Genomic DNA, 13,801 nt, shown 5'->3' with positions numbered 1-13,801 from the left:
TAGGTAGAGAGCCGGGTAAAGACGACTGGAGAGAGGGGGAGTCGGACGACAAGGGACTGTAGGTACGGAGTTGGCCGGTTGACCTACGGTCCGGTAGGTCAGGTACCTCAGGGCTTGGCAAAGGTGAGGTCATGATGCGGTTCACGTGTCCAGGCACCTCACTGCACTTGGTTGAGGTGGGTTGTGAAGGGAAGCGGAGGTGCAGTGGTACCAAGGTAGATACCTAGGTAGGTAGATGTTCAGATTAGGTACATGTAGCCGGTACAGCCGGGAAGGTCAGGAAGAAGAAGAAAGAGAAGAAGAAGAAAAAACATCATCGGACGGCCTCGGCCGTCGCTCGCAAATACGACGTCTTTTTTAAGCGGTTTTTTTTTTTTTTTTTTTTTTCTCGTGTCGACGGCCAAGGTAGGGAGGCAGGTCACAGCAGTAGCAACAGCAGCAGCCTCAGACAGACAGACAGACAGACAGACAGGCAGACAGACAAAGCAAAGAAATATATGACTGTGCTTGTGACTGTAACCGTGTTAGCTGTGACTTAGGTACCTGGTTGGCGCAGGGTAGTAGGGTACACCTCATGTAAGCAGGGCAGGGCAGGGCATTGAATGAGCCAAGCAAATACCAGCGCATACATGGCACCTACCAAGCAGACAGAAGACGGAAGATAGACACAGACAGACAGACAGACAGACAGACAGACAGAAAGACAGATAAACGTTGTCGTCATTGTCGTCATCGTCGTCGTCGTCGTCGTCGTCGTCGTCGTGTGCGGCCGGAGTCAGTCAGTCAGTCAGCAGCACTCCGCAGGCGAAAGGTCGGCTACCGGCTTTTCTAGGTCCAAACTTTTCCAAATTGCAACCCACAACGCTGCCATCCACGTACCTTCTCTGCGCCCTCTGTCCGCTGCTCTGCCACCTCTCTCCCTCTTACCTTGGCCACCTCGTCCTCTTCCTCTCCCGTGCTCGTCTCGTCCGTCAGTGCCGTCTGCTCTGCTCCTACCGCCGCCTCCCTCACACGCTTCCTTCGCTTCTGTTCGCTGCCCTCGTGCCACGGCCTCCTCTCGCGTTGCTGCTACTGACTGCCCGCCCGCTCGTCTGGTTGTGGGTCCTGTCGTGCCTAAGCACCGTCATCGCCAATCCCGCACAAGGCCCAATTCCACCACCGCACACCATTTTTTGATTTCGCTCCTCAGGTTCGTCGCGCTACCAACTCCGCTTCCCTCACACGCCCGCGCCCCGCCGCTCCCGCGCCTGCTTCATCCTCGCGCCCGTCTCGCTTCGCGTCGACCGTCTCTGCTAACTTTTCCTCCGCCCTTCCATTAGCGCCGTCATTGACTCCCGCCTCGATCCTCACTTCGCTACTCTGCTCTGCTCCTCAGCCTGGGCGAGCACCACACCCACGCGGGCCTGAAGGGTTCCGTAGAAAAAAGCTGCTTGGTGCGGGGAGGTTGAGCGCAGCGCCTCTCCAGCCAGGAACACACGGCCACGCTTGTCCTTGCGCCGCCAAAGACCACTCGCCTGTTGCTGGAATTTGCTCCAGAGACCCTCTCTCCGCAATACCAACATGGCAGCAACTTTTTCCTACGCCCAGGCCGCCAAGGGCATGTCCTCGGCTCCCACGACCACTTCGCAATCGAGCAAAGCTCCATCTGGAGCCACTACTCCATACACCTCGGAGCCCGGCGCGACAAATTGGGCTGAAGACTCCGAAGCTTCTGCCTCTGCCTCTGTGGCCGAGAATGGCGCACCGCCTCCGGCCAAGACTGACGAGACCGCCTCCAATGGCACAGCCACCCACAGCCAGAAGCAGGGACTAAACTCACTGCAGGTTGCCGACTCTGGCGTTTCTTCTCCGAGCATCGGCGCTTCTTCTACTTCTGCTACCAAGAAGGACGACATTTCCTCTGTTCCCAACGCTTCCTCAGAATCCACGTGGGACAGCAAGTCGCAGGCGTCCAATGCTGCAGACAAGCCTGCTGAGCAGAGCGAACAGAATTTGGACAAGAAGCCGGCCAAGGAAAGGAAAAAGAGAGAGGACAGGAAGGACGACAAGGAAAATGAGAAAGAGAAGGAAAAGGAAAAGGTGCCGGCCAAGCCGCTTCAGGATGCTCCCATTCCCGTTGTCAACATTTGGAAGCAAAGGGCCGAAGCCAGCGCAAAGGCGAAAACAGTTGCTCCTGCTCCGTCCAAACAGACGCCCACGGCCTCGAAGCCAGCCGGGCAGACTGGTGCTGCCAAGGCCAACGAGCCCATCAAGGTCAATGTTGGGAAGAAGGGCAAGGATGGATCTGTTGAAGACGAGACTCTCAAGACTTCTAGCAAGAGCAAGGACGATGAGCATGCTGCTCGGAGGCTTCAGACTGACGCCACGAGGACACGAAAAGCAGGCCAGCAACCAAGCTCGGCGCAGCAGTTGCCACCAGTCAAGGACCAAGAGTCCTGGCCGACCCCTGTTGGCGCCGTGGATGAGGATCGCAGAAAGGCTCAAGAAAAGAGCGAGAAGAGCGAGAAGGACAAGACTTCCAGCTCTCTCAAGACCCACGGCAAGAATGAGTGGGTGTCCATGCCCTATGTGCCGTCCGTGGTTTTCAGCACAGCTATTCCGAACACGAACCCAAGGAGAGGTGGCCGTGGCGGAGGTCGCAGCGGTGTGGGCCCAGGACGCTCTGCGCCTACCAATACAAACGGCTCCTCTGCTTCGGACAAAGACTCTGGCGTAGCCAACAGCGAACAGCCCCGACGCGGTAGAGCCGAAGCTGCCTCCCAGGAAGCTGCTCCTACAAAGTCGAAGCGGACTTCTAGTGCCGGCTCCTCTGCCGATGGAAATGGGGAAATCCAAAGGAATGAGGGCAATGCGCAGGTAGCAAGGTCCCCTCACGCAGAAGGATCATCCGCAACCTTCACCGGTTCCCACCACGCAGGCAGGAACAATGGCGCACCTCGTCACAAGTCGAGTCGCAAATATATGCAAGGTGGCCTCGGAGACAGGCGCAAGGACGACGGCTCCGTCTCTCCCTCCGAAACAGGCGCGAATGGACCTCGACGCTCATCTGCGTTTGGCAACGATGGTAAGGAGGCTTGCAAGTTGTGTTTTGAAGTCCATGTCTAACAGACACGTGTCTAGGAGAACAAGGTCGCCGGAGGTCTTTCTCCCAAGGCGATGGTCAGCAATTTCCACACCGCGCAAACGGGTCTGAGCGCCGAAACGGTCAGTTTGGATCAATCTCTGGCCGGGAGCGCGGTGAAAATCGCAGTCGAGGAAACGGCCGCGGTCGTAATAACGGCGGACACGGCTACTCGAATGGCCAACATGGGAATTTTGGGAACGGCCATTTCTCTCTTCCTCGTTCGCCGCCTGGAGGATACTCTGCAGAACATTACTTTCCCCAAGGCTCGCAGCAGCAACGCGGCTACCGAGGTGCTCGCTCGCAGTCACTCCAAACTGATGCCTTTTACGGACGCCCCCACCCAGGCTACCCTGGAGGCCAGCCTGGCATGGCTCCTGTTCAAACCTACATGAACGGAGCCTATGAATATACAATGCCGCCGCTGAGTGCAGTACCTTACGCTTCTTACGTTGATCCGTTCAACCTGGTCAGAGCTGTTTTGATGCAATTGTAAGTGCTGCAGCCCCAGGTTCCCTTGGAAACAAACTAACGGGCTCGTCTAGGGACTACTATTTCTCGGTTGACAACTTGTGCAAGGACATGTACCTGCGCAAGCACATGGATTCCCAGGGATTCGTCTTCCTCAACTTCATCTCGGAATTCAACCGTGTCAAGCAATTGACGACAGACATGAACCTCGTCAGATATGCTTGCTCGCTTTCAACTTCCATCGAGATCAAGGTCGGCTCGGACGGCAAGGACAGACTGCGTCGTCGGGAGGGCTGGGAGCAGTGGGTTCTGCCTATGGGTGACCGAGACTCCACGGCGCAGAATGATGGTCCGGGGGAGGTCAACCAGCCTTCAGTCGTGCCCCCGCAGCCTTTCGACCCGCGATACATGATGCAGTACCCCATGGCGCCAGCGGAAATGCCAAGTAGTCCAACTCCGGGCCCGGGCTCTTTCCAGCCTCTCAATGGGGTCGTTCACGCCTCTTCGCCGATGAATGGCTCTGATCTACCCAACGGCGGCCCTCACTCAGAGGCACTGCCTTCACAGTTTTCGGGCTTGAACGTGGCTGCTGTTCCTTCTTTCGCTCCCAACTCTTCCTCGAATGGCGTCAATCCCGAAGCGGACTCTTTCGCGGACTCTCAGACCAAGGGGCTCACCGTCATCATACGCAAGACTGAAAAGCAGTCTCAGCCTCAGTCGGTTCCCTCGAACCATGAGGAAGAAGAAACCTCTGCCAGCGAACTGCACCAGACTGGGCCAGGCATCAATGGGCACGGTCTAGTTGAAGCGTAAGCTCAACCATGCAAGCGCAACGGGAGCTGTTTCGTGCTAACGGCACGATCAGGAATGAGGTTCGCAAGTCATCTGACGTCCTCACGAGATCATTGAATCCCCCTTCACCATCTGAAACTTCTTCTATGCGACTATACTGGGTCAAAGACCAACAGGATCCGTCGCAGTCGCTTCCTGCTGACGTTCACGTTGTTCTCTACACCGACTTGTACAGGACAGCATCTAGTCGTCGCGATGCTGCTCCAATGGGCAGTTGCCCTTACGATATGGACGTCCTCTACCAGTTCTGGTCTCATTTCCTTGTTCGAAACTTCAACTCTCGCATGTACCATGAATTCCGGCGGCTTGCCCTCGAAGATGCTGGCCATCGAGCCACTGACGTGGGATTGACGAGCTTGATCAAGTACTATAGCGAGGCGCTCACAAGTCATGTCGAAATTCGGGAGCACGTGGCCCAACACTACGTCGAGCTCGCGCAATCGGAAGGCAGCCATGAGGATCAACCGACGCTCAAGCAACTTCGATCAGACTGGCGCAATGGTTCGGTTACTGGGAGGAACCGGAAGAAACTGAGTGCCTTGATGGACGACGATCTCAAGGCGGCTCTCGTGCAATGATCGTCTCAACTCCCCTTGCATCCAATTTCAGCATGTCTCGACATTCTGGTTGTTTCAGCGCTTCTGCACAATTATTTCCCGGCGGCGATCAACCTGCCATGTCTCCAAATTTCTTGTTTTGCTTTTTCCTCCTTTTTTCGAGGGCCCTTTTTTCCCCTCCTCTCTCTCCCCGCCGAACCGACCCCCCCCCCCCCCCCCCCCTCTTTGTTTTTTTTTTTTTTTTTTTTTTTTCAGCACGTCATTATCACCGCGCATTCGGTTTGCGGTCAAACTCCACACAAAAAGTGTCTAATGGGCGTTTTCTTCGGGCATATTGGGGCGGATGCGATGCATGATTGCTGTGGTTGCTACATTTCATGAAAATAGACCTCCACGACCAGTCTTCTGCCGTTGACAATGGAGAGTTTTGTTTTCACAGCGTCAGGGAAAATGGGAACGGACCCAAGTGCCTGAGTGGGTGCCAGAGAGATGGAGAAGCATGAGCGGTTGCACTGGAGCGTCCGGACGAGCCCTGGTTCTCATCACGTCGATTTGTTCTCGTTGTATAGCGGCGCTCTGGGCTTCGCTTCTGGGGGGACGTGGTCGGCCTCCTCTGTTTGTGGCTCTCTCTGGGTAGTCGTCTAAAACTTGACATGGATAGCGGATCGTGAATACACAAGAGTTGCTTTTCGACTGAGGTTTGCGCACGGATGGCGGAGATCGAGATGGGTTCGAGCGCGAGCGGGTTGCGCCAAGCTGGTGCAAGGCAAGAAGCGAAGTGAAGCGAAGCGCGCCCGCGAGTCAGGACCACCTTCCGGATTGAGTCGTGTTCGCCGCAACGTCCGAGTTTGTTGCGTTTGCAGTCCGGTCCCTCTGACATAATTGTCCCGTCGTCACGCTAACCATTTCCATAGCTGTAGCGCCGCGGGAGAGTCCCGTTCACCTCCAAGTCGCGTCCACCTCCCACGTCCTCCTGCATGGACTTTTACTTCCTCTAGCTCACTCGCTCGCCTGTCCCTTCTTGCTCGTCACCACGACAAGCCCGACGAGCACCGCTACCCTCACAATGGGTCGCGACAAGTTCGCAAAGCAGTCCCTTGGGACGAGCCTGTACAGTCACATCCAACAGGTACCTTTGTTTGCCGCTCCAGCCTCGCCTTCACTGACAACGACGTCACAGTCGCGCGTCCTCATGGTAGGCGCTGGCGGCATCGGATGCGAGCTGCTCAAAAACCTCGTCCTCACCGGCTTTGGCGACATTCACATCGTCGACCTCGATACCATCGACCTATCCAACCTCAACCGCCAGTTCCTGTTTCGCCAGGAGCATATCAAGAAACCAAAGGCTCTGGTCAGCTACTTTTCGAATCCTTACAAAATCTATACCTTGGCTCGGAGTCGAGGGCTGACGATGTCTAGGTGGCCAAAGAGTCTGCTGGAAAGTTCAACCCCAAGGTGAATATCGAAGCACACCACGCCAACATCAAGGACCTCAATTTCAACGTCGACTGGTTCAAATCCTTCACCGTCGTCTTCAATGCGCTGGACAATCTCGACGCGCGCCGTCATGTAAACAAGATGTGCCTGGCGGCCGACATTCCTCTGATTGAGAGTGGCACCACTGGTTTCGATGGCCAGGTCCACGTCATCAGGAAAGGCAAGACGGAATGCTATGATTGCAATCCAAAAGAAACACCCAAGACCTTCCCTACATGCACGATTCGTAGCACGCCTAGCCAATCGATTCACTGCATTGTTTGGGCCAAAAGCTATCTATTCGCCGAAATATTTGGTGTTAGCGAAGATGAGGCGGAGATGCCTGAGTTTGACCACACCGAGGATCGCGAAAACAGCAAGGAGATTGAAAAGCTGCGCAAGGAGGCAACGGCATTGAAAGAAGTTCGCAAGTCTATGGGCTCGATTGAGTTTCCTCAACGCTTGTTCAACAAGGTTTTCAAGGAAGACATTGAACGTTTGTTGTCAACGGAAGACATGTGGCGTCACAGGAGAGCTCCTGAGCCTCAAGAGTGGGAAGAATTGTCAGCAGCTAGCAGCGACGTCGCACCTACTGTTGCCCAGCAAGACCAACGCGCCTGGAGCTTGGTGGAAAACTTTGTTGTATTCAACGACAGTCTGCGTCGGCTCAGTTCTCGCTTGGAAGCGCTCAAGTCCGGGGCGGCACCTGGAGACGCACCGCCAGTGCTGAGTTTCGACAAGGACGATGCGGACACGTTGGATTTCGTCGCGGCAGCAGCGAATCTCCGGTCCTACATTTTCGGCATCGAGAACAAGTCGAAGTTCGACATTAAACGTAAGCGTTCCCCATCCCGGCACGCCGTGATCCAAAACAGCCCTAACCAGCAACGACAGAGATGGCTGGCAACATCATTCCTGCAATTGCGACGACCAACGCCATGGTGGCAGGACTGTGCGTCCTGCAGGCGTTCAAGGTGATGAAGGAAGAGTATGACAGGGCAAGGGATGTGTTGTTGATGCCTCGTGATGTGGATCGAGTGCTCAATCCTCTGCGGTTGCACGAGCCCAAGCCTGATTGTCCGGTCTGCAGCCCGGCACAGGCTTTGCTCGAGGTAGACACGTCTCGCGCGACGCTCAAGGAGCTCGTAGAGGACGTGCTTCGGCTACAGCTGGGATACGGCGAAGAGCTCAGCGTCGAGACCAACGCAGGCGTCGTCTACGAGCCTGATTTGGAGGACAACCTGGCCAAGAAGTTCAAAGAGATGGGCATCAGTGGTCATAGCTTCGTCATTGTCAGGGATGGGGAAGACAACCCTCGCATTGATCTATGCTTGTCTATTTCGGAAAAGTAAGTCAACTTGAGTTCCGCTGGGTGAAATGCCGACTGACGGTCTATATGTTCAGGACAATATCTGAAGATGCCAAACCGATCTATCTTCCCAGCAAACCAGACCTCCCGATCAAGCCAAAGCCAGCTAGCGATCATGAGCAGGCAAATGCCACGAATGGAGACCGCGCGTTCACCAATGGGGTCAACACTGGTGTCAAGCGTGGCGCCGCAGACGCAGGCCTCGACCCGAACGATGAAGAGCAAAGCCACAAGCGCGGCAAAGTCCTTGAGGAACGTCCCAAAGTCAAGGACCCGGAAACCATCGATGTCGAGGACTCGGCACCCATTGTCATAGACGACGACTGAGACAAGGCTGCATCTCCAGCAGCCTTTGGACTAGTTGTCAAGAAAAGCCCACATCGTCTTTAAGGGTTCTGGGAACCAGGCAAGGCTCGGACAGCCTGTCTGCTCATTTGCATAACACCGAATTGGTTGAATCTGATGTGCACAGGAGCGGTTTCCGTACCGCCCGCACCTTGGGATTGCGCGAGGCAGCAGGCTTGGTGCGGAACAGCACCTAGAGACAGCCCAAGCCCTACATGGCGCTCAACCCACCATCGAGGTTGAGGACGCAATTATTGGCGTACCGGTTGGTAACGAGAAAGACGGCGGCAGAAGCGATTTCGTCGGCAGTTGCAAAGCGTTTCAAGGGAATGGAGTCGCGAGCTGCATCATGAGCCTTGGTCTCCATGGCTGCGAGTTCTTGTATATTAGAACATCCCCCAGATTCACAAGATGAGACGATGCCATCTGCGAGACGCAGGTCGGCATCAGGTATCATTCCGGCAAAGACCGGAATGGACCCATTCAAACAGATAGAAGCAAAAGATTTCACCACGTACCATCGGTCATGGCGGTTTCAACATAACCTGGGACTAGTGCATTGACTCGTAGGCCGAGCGGACCGTACTCAGCGGCCAGAGCTCGAGTAAGACCTGGCGAAAGGTGAGCCGTCGACGCCCAAACAGCGCGACTTGCACGTCAAGAAGTACGGAAGGGATACTGACCCAAGACACCAGCCTTGGAGGCAGCATAGGCAGCACTTCCAACGCCGCCTTTGACGCCGAGAAGGCTGCTTACATTCACGATGGACGCTCCTGGGTGATGGTCAAGCTCAACGTCTTCGCGCAAGAGGCGCAGCCTTTTCATCATGCCAGGAATCATGTACTTGCATGCCCACGTCGTACCCATTAAATTTGTTTGGAATACGTGGTCGATGGCGTCGGCGCTCTGGCGCACAAAGATGGCCGTCTTGGAGACGCCTGCCGCGTTAACAAGAACATCCCACGCAGCGGGGTCAGCTGGCGCGGATTTGCCCGATGTTTCCGTGACAGACAAGGTCCCGCGAGCGAGGGATTGCCAAAATTCCCTGCTCGTGACGTCGCCGACGATGTAGCTGCTTGCACGCTCCCGCGCGGGGGAGGGAGGGTGTGCGTTCGCCGGGGTTGCATGCAAATCGGCAATGGACTGAGCGGCGGAGCGGAGCGAGGTTTCGTCGCGCCCGATTATACAAGTGTTGACGTTGGGATGACGAGCGAATTGTCTGGCAATGGCGAGGCCTATGCCGCGAGAGCCTCCGGTGATGAAGATGCTCAGATGGCGGTTGGTAGTCAATGGGCGATGGCTTTCGTCATGATGGAGCTGGCGACCATGGGTGCAAGTCTTGAGCGTTTGCAGGCGAGGAAGTGCTGAACGACGCATGGAGGTTTGGCGGTCGCGAAAGATGTTTGATGGTGAGTGAAGCGGGCGGACGGGAGCTGTGAAAGTGACGTCTGCCAGGTAGGTATGCCCCGAGGTGATGCACTGGCCGCCGACCGCCGACACAGAGAGCCATCTATCCACCCGCATCGCCCAACTCCAGCATCTCGCCTGCCCGATTCTCGACGACCGCAGCCGCAGTCTTTACCATGGCGGATATTGAGGAGCAGAGCAGTGCTTCGCAGACGGACTATGTGACGCTGGTGTCGCGCGATGGCTTCGAGTTCAACATCTTGCGCTCTGCGGCGTGCGTCTCGGGCGCTGTCAAGCGCATGCTAGACCCGACCAGTGCGTTTTCCCCACCGACAGAAAAAATTCCTCGCCGCTCCCCGAACACAGACGCGTCTTCTCACACTTTGCTCTGCAGACAACTTCCAAGAAGCCAAAAGCAACCGCTGCGTATTCGAAAACATCAATGGCAATGTGCTCGAAAAGGTTTGCGAGTACCTCTACTACAACCAGAAGCACCAGGACGCCAAGGACGTGTCGGACATGGACATTCCGCCGGAGTTGTGCTTGGAGCTGCTCATGGCCGCTGACTACCTCAATGGTTTGTGTGATCAGCCTCGCCCCGCCAATCGAGGTCGTTGATGGATGCTGACAAGAGCTAGTGTAATGACGAAAGGTGATGCTATTTCGAGGCACTGCTTGCAAGGATGAAGCTGCCCGGCCAACGAGCACTCAAGACAGCACGGCATGGATTTTGTCAAGCGGATAGGCGTAAGATGGCGCCCGCGGGAGAAGGCTATAGCCTCAATGCTTTGTGCTCTGGCCGCCACGCGCGCTGAAGCATGGCTGAAATAGGCTTCTGGCTCCCACTACAGTGAATTTTGAAACTTTCCGATGCAAGAGGCAGGAGCGGAAACCGACATGATACGTGTGCCGCATCGCTAGCATAACGTTCACCACCATTTCTCCGTGTGTTGAGCGTCTACAGCAGATGCAAGAGCAAAAAACTGTCCAGTAGTATTCGGTTTGATTGCCGTCAGGTTGTGGCTATCGGACCTTATTCCACAGGACACAAGAGCTTGCGTGTCGTGGATGCAGCAGCCATCGACTCATATTGACGGCTTTTCCCCAAGGCCGCGGGTAGGACCAGAGGTGTACAGCACTGTAAGTACAGCAGGTGGACGCCAGGTTCGCGGTTTCCAAACAGTCGGCTGGGGCTGAGAAAGGGGACCGGATGGTGAAACTGGCAGCCGTCTTGAAGACCCTGCATATCCAGGGCAAAAGGCTGATGTGGAGGCTTCCACGCTGGCAGTGGCGAATCAACAACTGCGGAAATGGAGCGACCCTGTAGTACGTGGACGCCGGGCTTTGGTGGCTTGGCCAGCATCACGACATGTCGACAAGAGACGGTGGCGCTCAGTTGTTGCGCGTCTACAATGTGTTGGTGATGGGCCGCCGCAATTTCCAAGTCTTGATTGAGGCTCATGTAATCAAACTCTGTAGGCGGCGGGACGGAGCGAGTCAGGGAGAGTTGCGGCTACACTGCAACAAGTGAAAAAAAATTTAAAAAAAAAAAAAATATTGCAAATGGCAGATGATGACGGGCAGACGACGGTGGAGCAGCCTTCAGGTCGTCATTGGGCTTGGAGAGAGACCCCACTCGGCACGCAGCGGGAAATGGGGCAGTGAAGGGAACGGGCGACGCACAAAAAGGCGTGCAACTGGCCAACGAGTAAGTGAGTAGAAACATGTGCAGTAGAGAATGAGGACGGCCAGGGCTCGGGATTAGTCGCCAGGCAAAAGTTGATGTGCATATGCTTTGTGTTTGGCTTCATCTGCATCTTGTTTTGTTGGTTGTGGTCGTCCTTGTCCTCGTGTTCGTCTTCTTCTGAGCCTCGGCCAAGATCGGCGCAGCCAGACCCTGGCAATGACGTCGGAGCCATGTTCCCTTCAGTTCAATTCCTGAGCTGTAGATACCTACATGTAGATAGGTATCACCAGAGTCTACGCAACATGAAGATGAAGACGAAGAAGAAGAAGAAGAAGAAGAAGAAGAAGCCGTCCAGGCCGTGCTCACGAGAGCGCTACTGTCCGTGGCTGTCAGTGCTAGCGGGAGGCGCAACCTGGGCTCGATCGGCGCGTCGTTGTAGGGATGGTGGACCATGCGGGACGGAGCGTCTGGGGTTGGCTGCTTGGTCCAGGTCCAGGTCCAGGTCCAGGTCCGCCAGCCTGCACCTCAACTCAAAAGCCCCACGACCCTGCCGACAACGTTATATTGAGTCAGTCCTCCCACCCACACCGGCCCCTTGATTAAACTATCTTCCAAAATATTCCAGATCTAAATATTACTCTTCCGATCGGATCGACCTTCTACTCTCAAGCACTGTCCAGTCCACATCTCTTCTCCGCCATCATAACCTCTTCCATTCTCTACGTCACCATCATGGCTACTTCCAAATTCGTCGAGTGTCTCGACGCCGACACACAGCCAACACATCCGGGCTACAACATTTCCCTCGAAGATATCCTCGCTGAGACAGCTCGTCGCGCATCTGCCGCAGACTTCTTCTCCCAGCAAAATGCTCTTGGCCGCTACAGCGCCAGCAGTTCCTCAAGCAGCCGCAGCAGCGCTAGCAACAACCGCAAGAGCTCCTCCCTCTCAAATCCATCCAGCCCTCCTTCGAGTCCAACATCCCCCACCAGCCCAATTGCGGCTGTCAAGACACGACTGCGGCGGTTGAACCTCCACGCTGGAAGCCCAAGTCGCGATTAAAGATTGTTGTCACCTTCACCACCATGAAAGAGCTTGGATCATTCTAGTCGTTGATACTTTTGGAAAGCGGGCGTTTGCGACATCTCCGACACTGTTGTACTTGCATCCTGCCGTTGTTCGCGTTTTGCATTTGAGCCATGTACTACATCAACAAGTCGTTTTCTTGTGCGTTGCCGGGGACTTGTCCGCTCCCGCCCGGAATCTGGTGGAAGCATGGTCGAGCGATGTTTCGTGGCGCTCGTCACACGACTTGAATCTGTCGTGGCTCATCTCACGTGTTACACGTCCGATCTTCCCCGCTGTCTCCCAGCAACGCTTTGAACTCCGACCGAAGAAGTACTTTCAACCACTTCTGCTTCACCCTTCGCCAAGCGTTGTGTTGCGCCTTATTTCCCCACGTTGATCAAGTAGTCGACCCACTGGTTGCATGTCTAGGCCAGGCGCCACCTTCCCGGCTGTCTTATTGGATGCACTATAGTCGGCCGACCGCGCCATGCGTGGACCCAGTGCTAGATCAGCGACCATGCACATGTCAGCACATCTATTTACGACGTCTGGGACGGCGGAACGACCTAGGCACTGAGGCACCCAATGCACGCCGTCCGACTCTGTGCTTGCAACGGTGCCACCCGTCAACGCACGGCTTGGATGACTGCGCCATTTCGAAATCTCAACCCGCACCATTGTTGTTTGTCGGGACAACTGGGGGCTGCCTAGTACTCCACCGTCCCGTCCGCCAGCCTCGCCTGGCTCACCTCCACGACCATGGATCATGGCAGGCCCAACCAGCTACCTACAGTTATCCTTGGGCACGTATCCCAGCCACAGCAGTTCTGGCCCCATGAATGGCTCCGCCGTGCGCGGCTGGTGGCTGGAGCGACTGAAATGATGCGCAACCAGGGGGTCCCCGTCCCCTGATGGCAACCCGAAATGCCCAGCCTTATCGGCTGAGGGTGTTGGCGCTACCCATCTTGTTTTGCACTGCACGCCTGCACGCTCTGGCGGCTGACCGTTGCGCCTTCGCGCGCCTGTCGGACGCGAGCTCCAAAACTCTATTCTAAGCTCAAATCCAAAGACCATAGCCTCGCGGAAAAGGATGCGCACTGCCTTTTTGCAATTGTGTTTGACTTTTGGGGCCTTAGTCGGTCCTTCGCGCGCCTTTTGATCCCGGCGCTACCGGCTCTTCATGGCTTTCGGATTTGCTGCCGACAGAATTGAGTATGGGCCACCATCAAGGCTGGTTACCGTCAGTCTCTCATTGTCGGACGGCCTCCCTTCTCGCCCGCCGCACCTCCCGAGTGGCTTTGATGCTGTCCAAGAGTTCCCGGGCCGTCTCCTCGTCCGGCCGAACACTGACTGCCAACACGGCTGACGCGACCCCGTCTGGGCCGCTCGTCAATGTGCTTTGTTTGTGTATTGATCAATCCAAGAGAGGAGTGCACCGGGATTCTGAG

The 13,801-nt window shown here is 55.7% G+C and overlaps 6 protein-coding genes across 6 annotated transcripts; 4 read left to right on the top strand and 2 right to left on the bottom strand.

Annotated features, from left to right (window-relative positions):
- Positions 1–109: 109 nt before the first annotated feature.
- IWZ02DRAFT_21878 (uncharacterized protein) lies at positions 110–865 on the bottom strand. The gene is made up of 2 exons (XM_066762783.1): positions 630–865; positions 110–513 (listed from the first exon to the last, which is right to left on the bottom strand). The coding sequence occupies exons 1-2, from the start codon at positions 731–733 to the stop codon at positions 240–242; spliced, it is 378 nt and encodes a 125-aa protein (XP_066627255.1). The 5' UTR covers positions 734–865; the 3' UTR covers positions 110–239.
- A 695-nt stretch (positions 866–1,560) lies between these two features.
- Positions 1,561–4,405, top strand: IWZ02DRAFT_368877 (uncharacterized protein; the record flags this gene model as incomplete). Its single annotated transcript, XM_066764402.1, has 3 exons — positions 1,561–3,050; positions 3,095–3,613; positions 3,667–4,405. 3 exons carry the CDS (start codon positions 1,561–1,563, stop codon positions 4,403–4,405), a joined length of 2,748 nt encoding a protein of 915 aa, XP_066627254.1.
- Positions 4,406–4,530: 125 nt separating this feature from the next.
- Positions 4,531–5,022, top strand: IWZ02DRAFT_369242 (uncharacterized protein; the record flags this gene model as incomplete). Its single annotated transcript, XM_066764417.1, has 1 exon — positions 4,531–5,022. One exon carries the CDS (start codon positions 4,531–4,533, stop codon positions 5,020–5,022), a length of 492 nt encoding a protein of 163 aa, XP_066627253.1.
- A 689-nt stretch (positions 5,023–5,711) lies between these two features.
- Positions 5,712–8,365, top strand: IWZ02DRAFT_20584 (ubiquitin-activating enzyme E1 3). The gene is made up of 6 exons (XM_066762637.1): positions 5,712–5,863; positions 5,916–6,130; positions 6,182–6,352; positions 6,421–7,312; positions 7,372–7,825; positions 7,882–8,365. Exons 2-6 carry the CDS (start codon positions 6,068–6,070, stop codon positions 8,171–8,173), a joined length of 1,872 nt encoding a protein of 623 aa, XP_066627252.1. The 5' UTR covers positions 5,712–5,863; positions 5,916–6,067; the 3' UTR covers positions 8,174–8,365.
- Positions 8,366–8,402: 37 nt separating this feature from the next.
- On the bottom strand, positions 8,403–9,568 carry IWZ02DRAFT_369582 (uncharacterized protein; the record flags this gene model as incomplete). Its single annotated transcript, XM_066764443.1, has 3 exons — positions 8,403–8,560; positions 8,710–8,802; positions 8,875–9,568. The coding sequence occupies 3 exons, from the start codon at positions 9,566–9,568 to the stop codon at positions 8,403–8,405; spliced, it is 945 nt and encodes a 314-aa protein (XP_066627251.1).
- Positions 9,569–9,774: 206 nt separating this feature from the next.
- On the top strand, positions 9,775–10,216 carry IWZ02DRAFT_369964 (putative transcriptional elongation regulator Elc1/Elongin C; the record flags this gene model as incomplete). Its single annotated transcript, XM_066764475.1, has 2 exons — positions 9,775–9,913; positions 9,993–10,216. 2 exons carry the CDS (start codon positions 9,775–9,777, stop codon positions 10,214–10,216), a joined length of 363 nt encoding a protein of 120 aa, XP_066627250.1.
- Between the last annotated feature and the right edge of the window lie 3,585 nt (positions 10,217–13,801).

Source organism: Phyllosticta citriasiana (assembly GCF_038021145.1).
Source record: "Phyllosticta citriasiana strain CBS 120426 chromosome Unknown IWZ02scaffold_1, whole genome shotgun sequence".
In the NCBI taxonomy this organism is placed as follows: Eukaryota; Fungi; Ascomycota; class Dothideomycetes; order Botryosphaeriales; family Phyllostictaceae; genus Phyllosticta; species Phyllosticta citriasiana.
This window is presented reverse-complemented; position numbering and strand designations above follow the sequence as displayed.

Excerpts from the sequence above, each read along its gene's own strand:
- IWZ02DRAFT_20584 (XM_066762637.1), top strand. The coding sequence starts at position 6,068 with ATGGGTCGCGACAAGTTCGCAAAGCAGTCCCTTGGGACGAGCCTGTAC. Across the intron at positions 6,131-6,181 it reads TGTACAGTCACATCCAACAG|TCGCGCGTCCTCATGGTAGG; the intron begins GTACCTTTGTTT and ends ACGACGTCACAG. Across the intron at positions 6,353-6,420 it reads TCAAGAAACCAAAGGCTCTG|GTGGCCAAAGAGTCTGCTGG; the intron begins GTCAGCTACTTT and ends GACGATGTCTAG.
- IWZ02DRAFT_21878 (XM_066762783.1), bottom strand. The coding sequence starts at position 733 with ATGACGACAATGACGACAACGTTTATCTGTCTTTCTGTCTGTCTGTCT. Across the intron at positions 514-629 it reads GTCTGCTTGGTAGGTGCCAT|TCACAAGCACAGTCATATAT; the intron begins GTATGCGCTGGT and ends ACACGGTTACAG.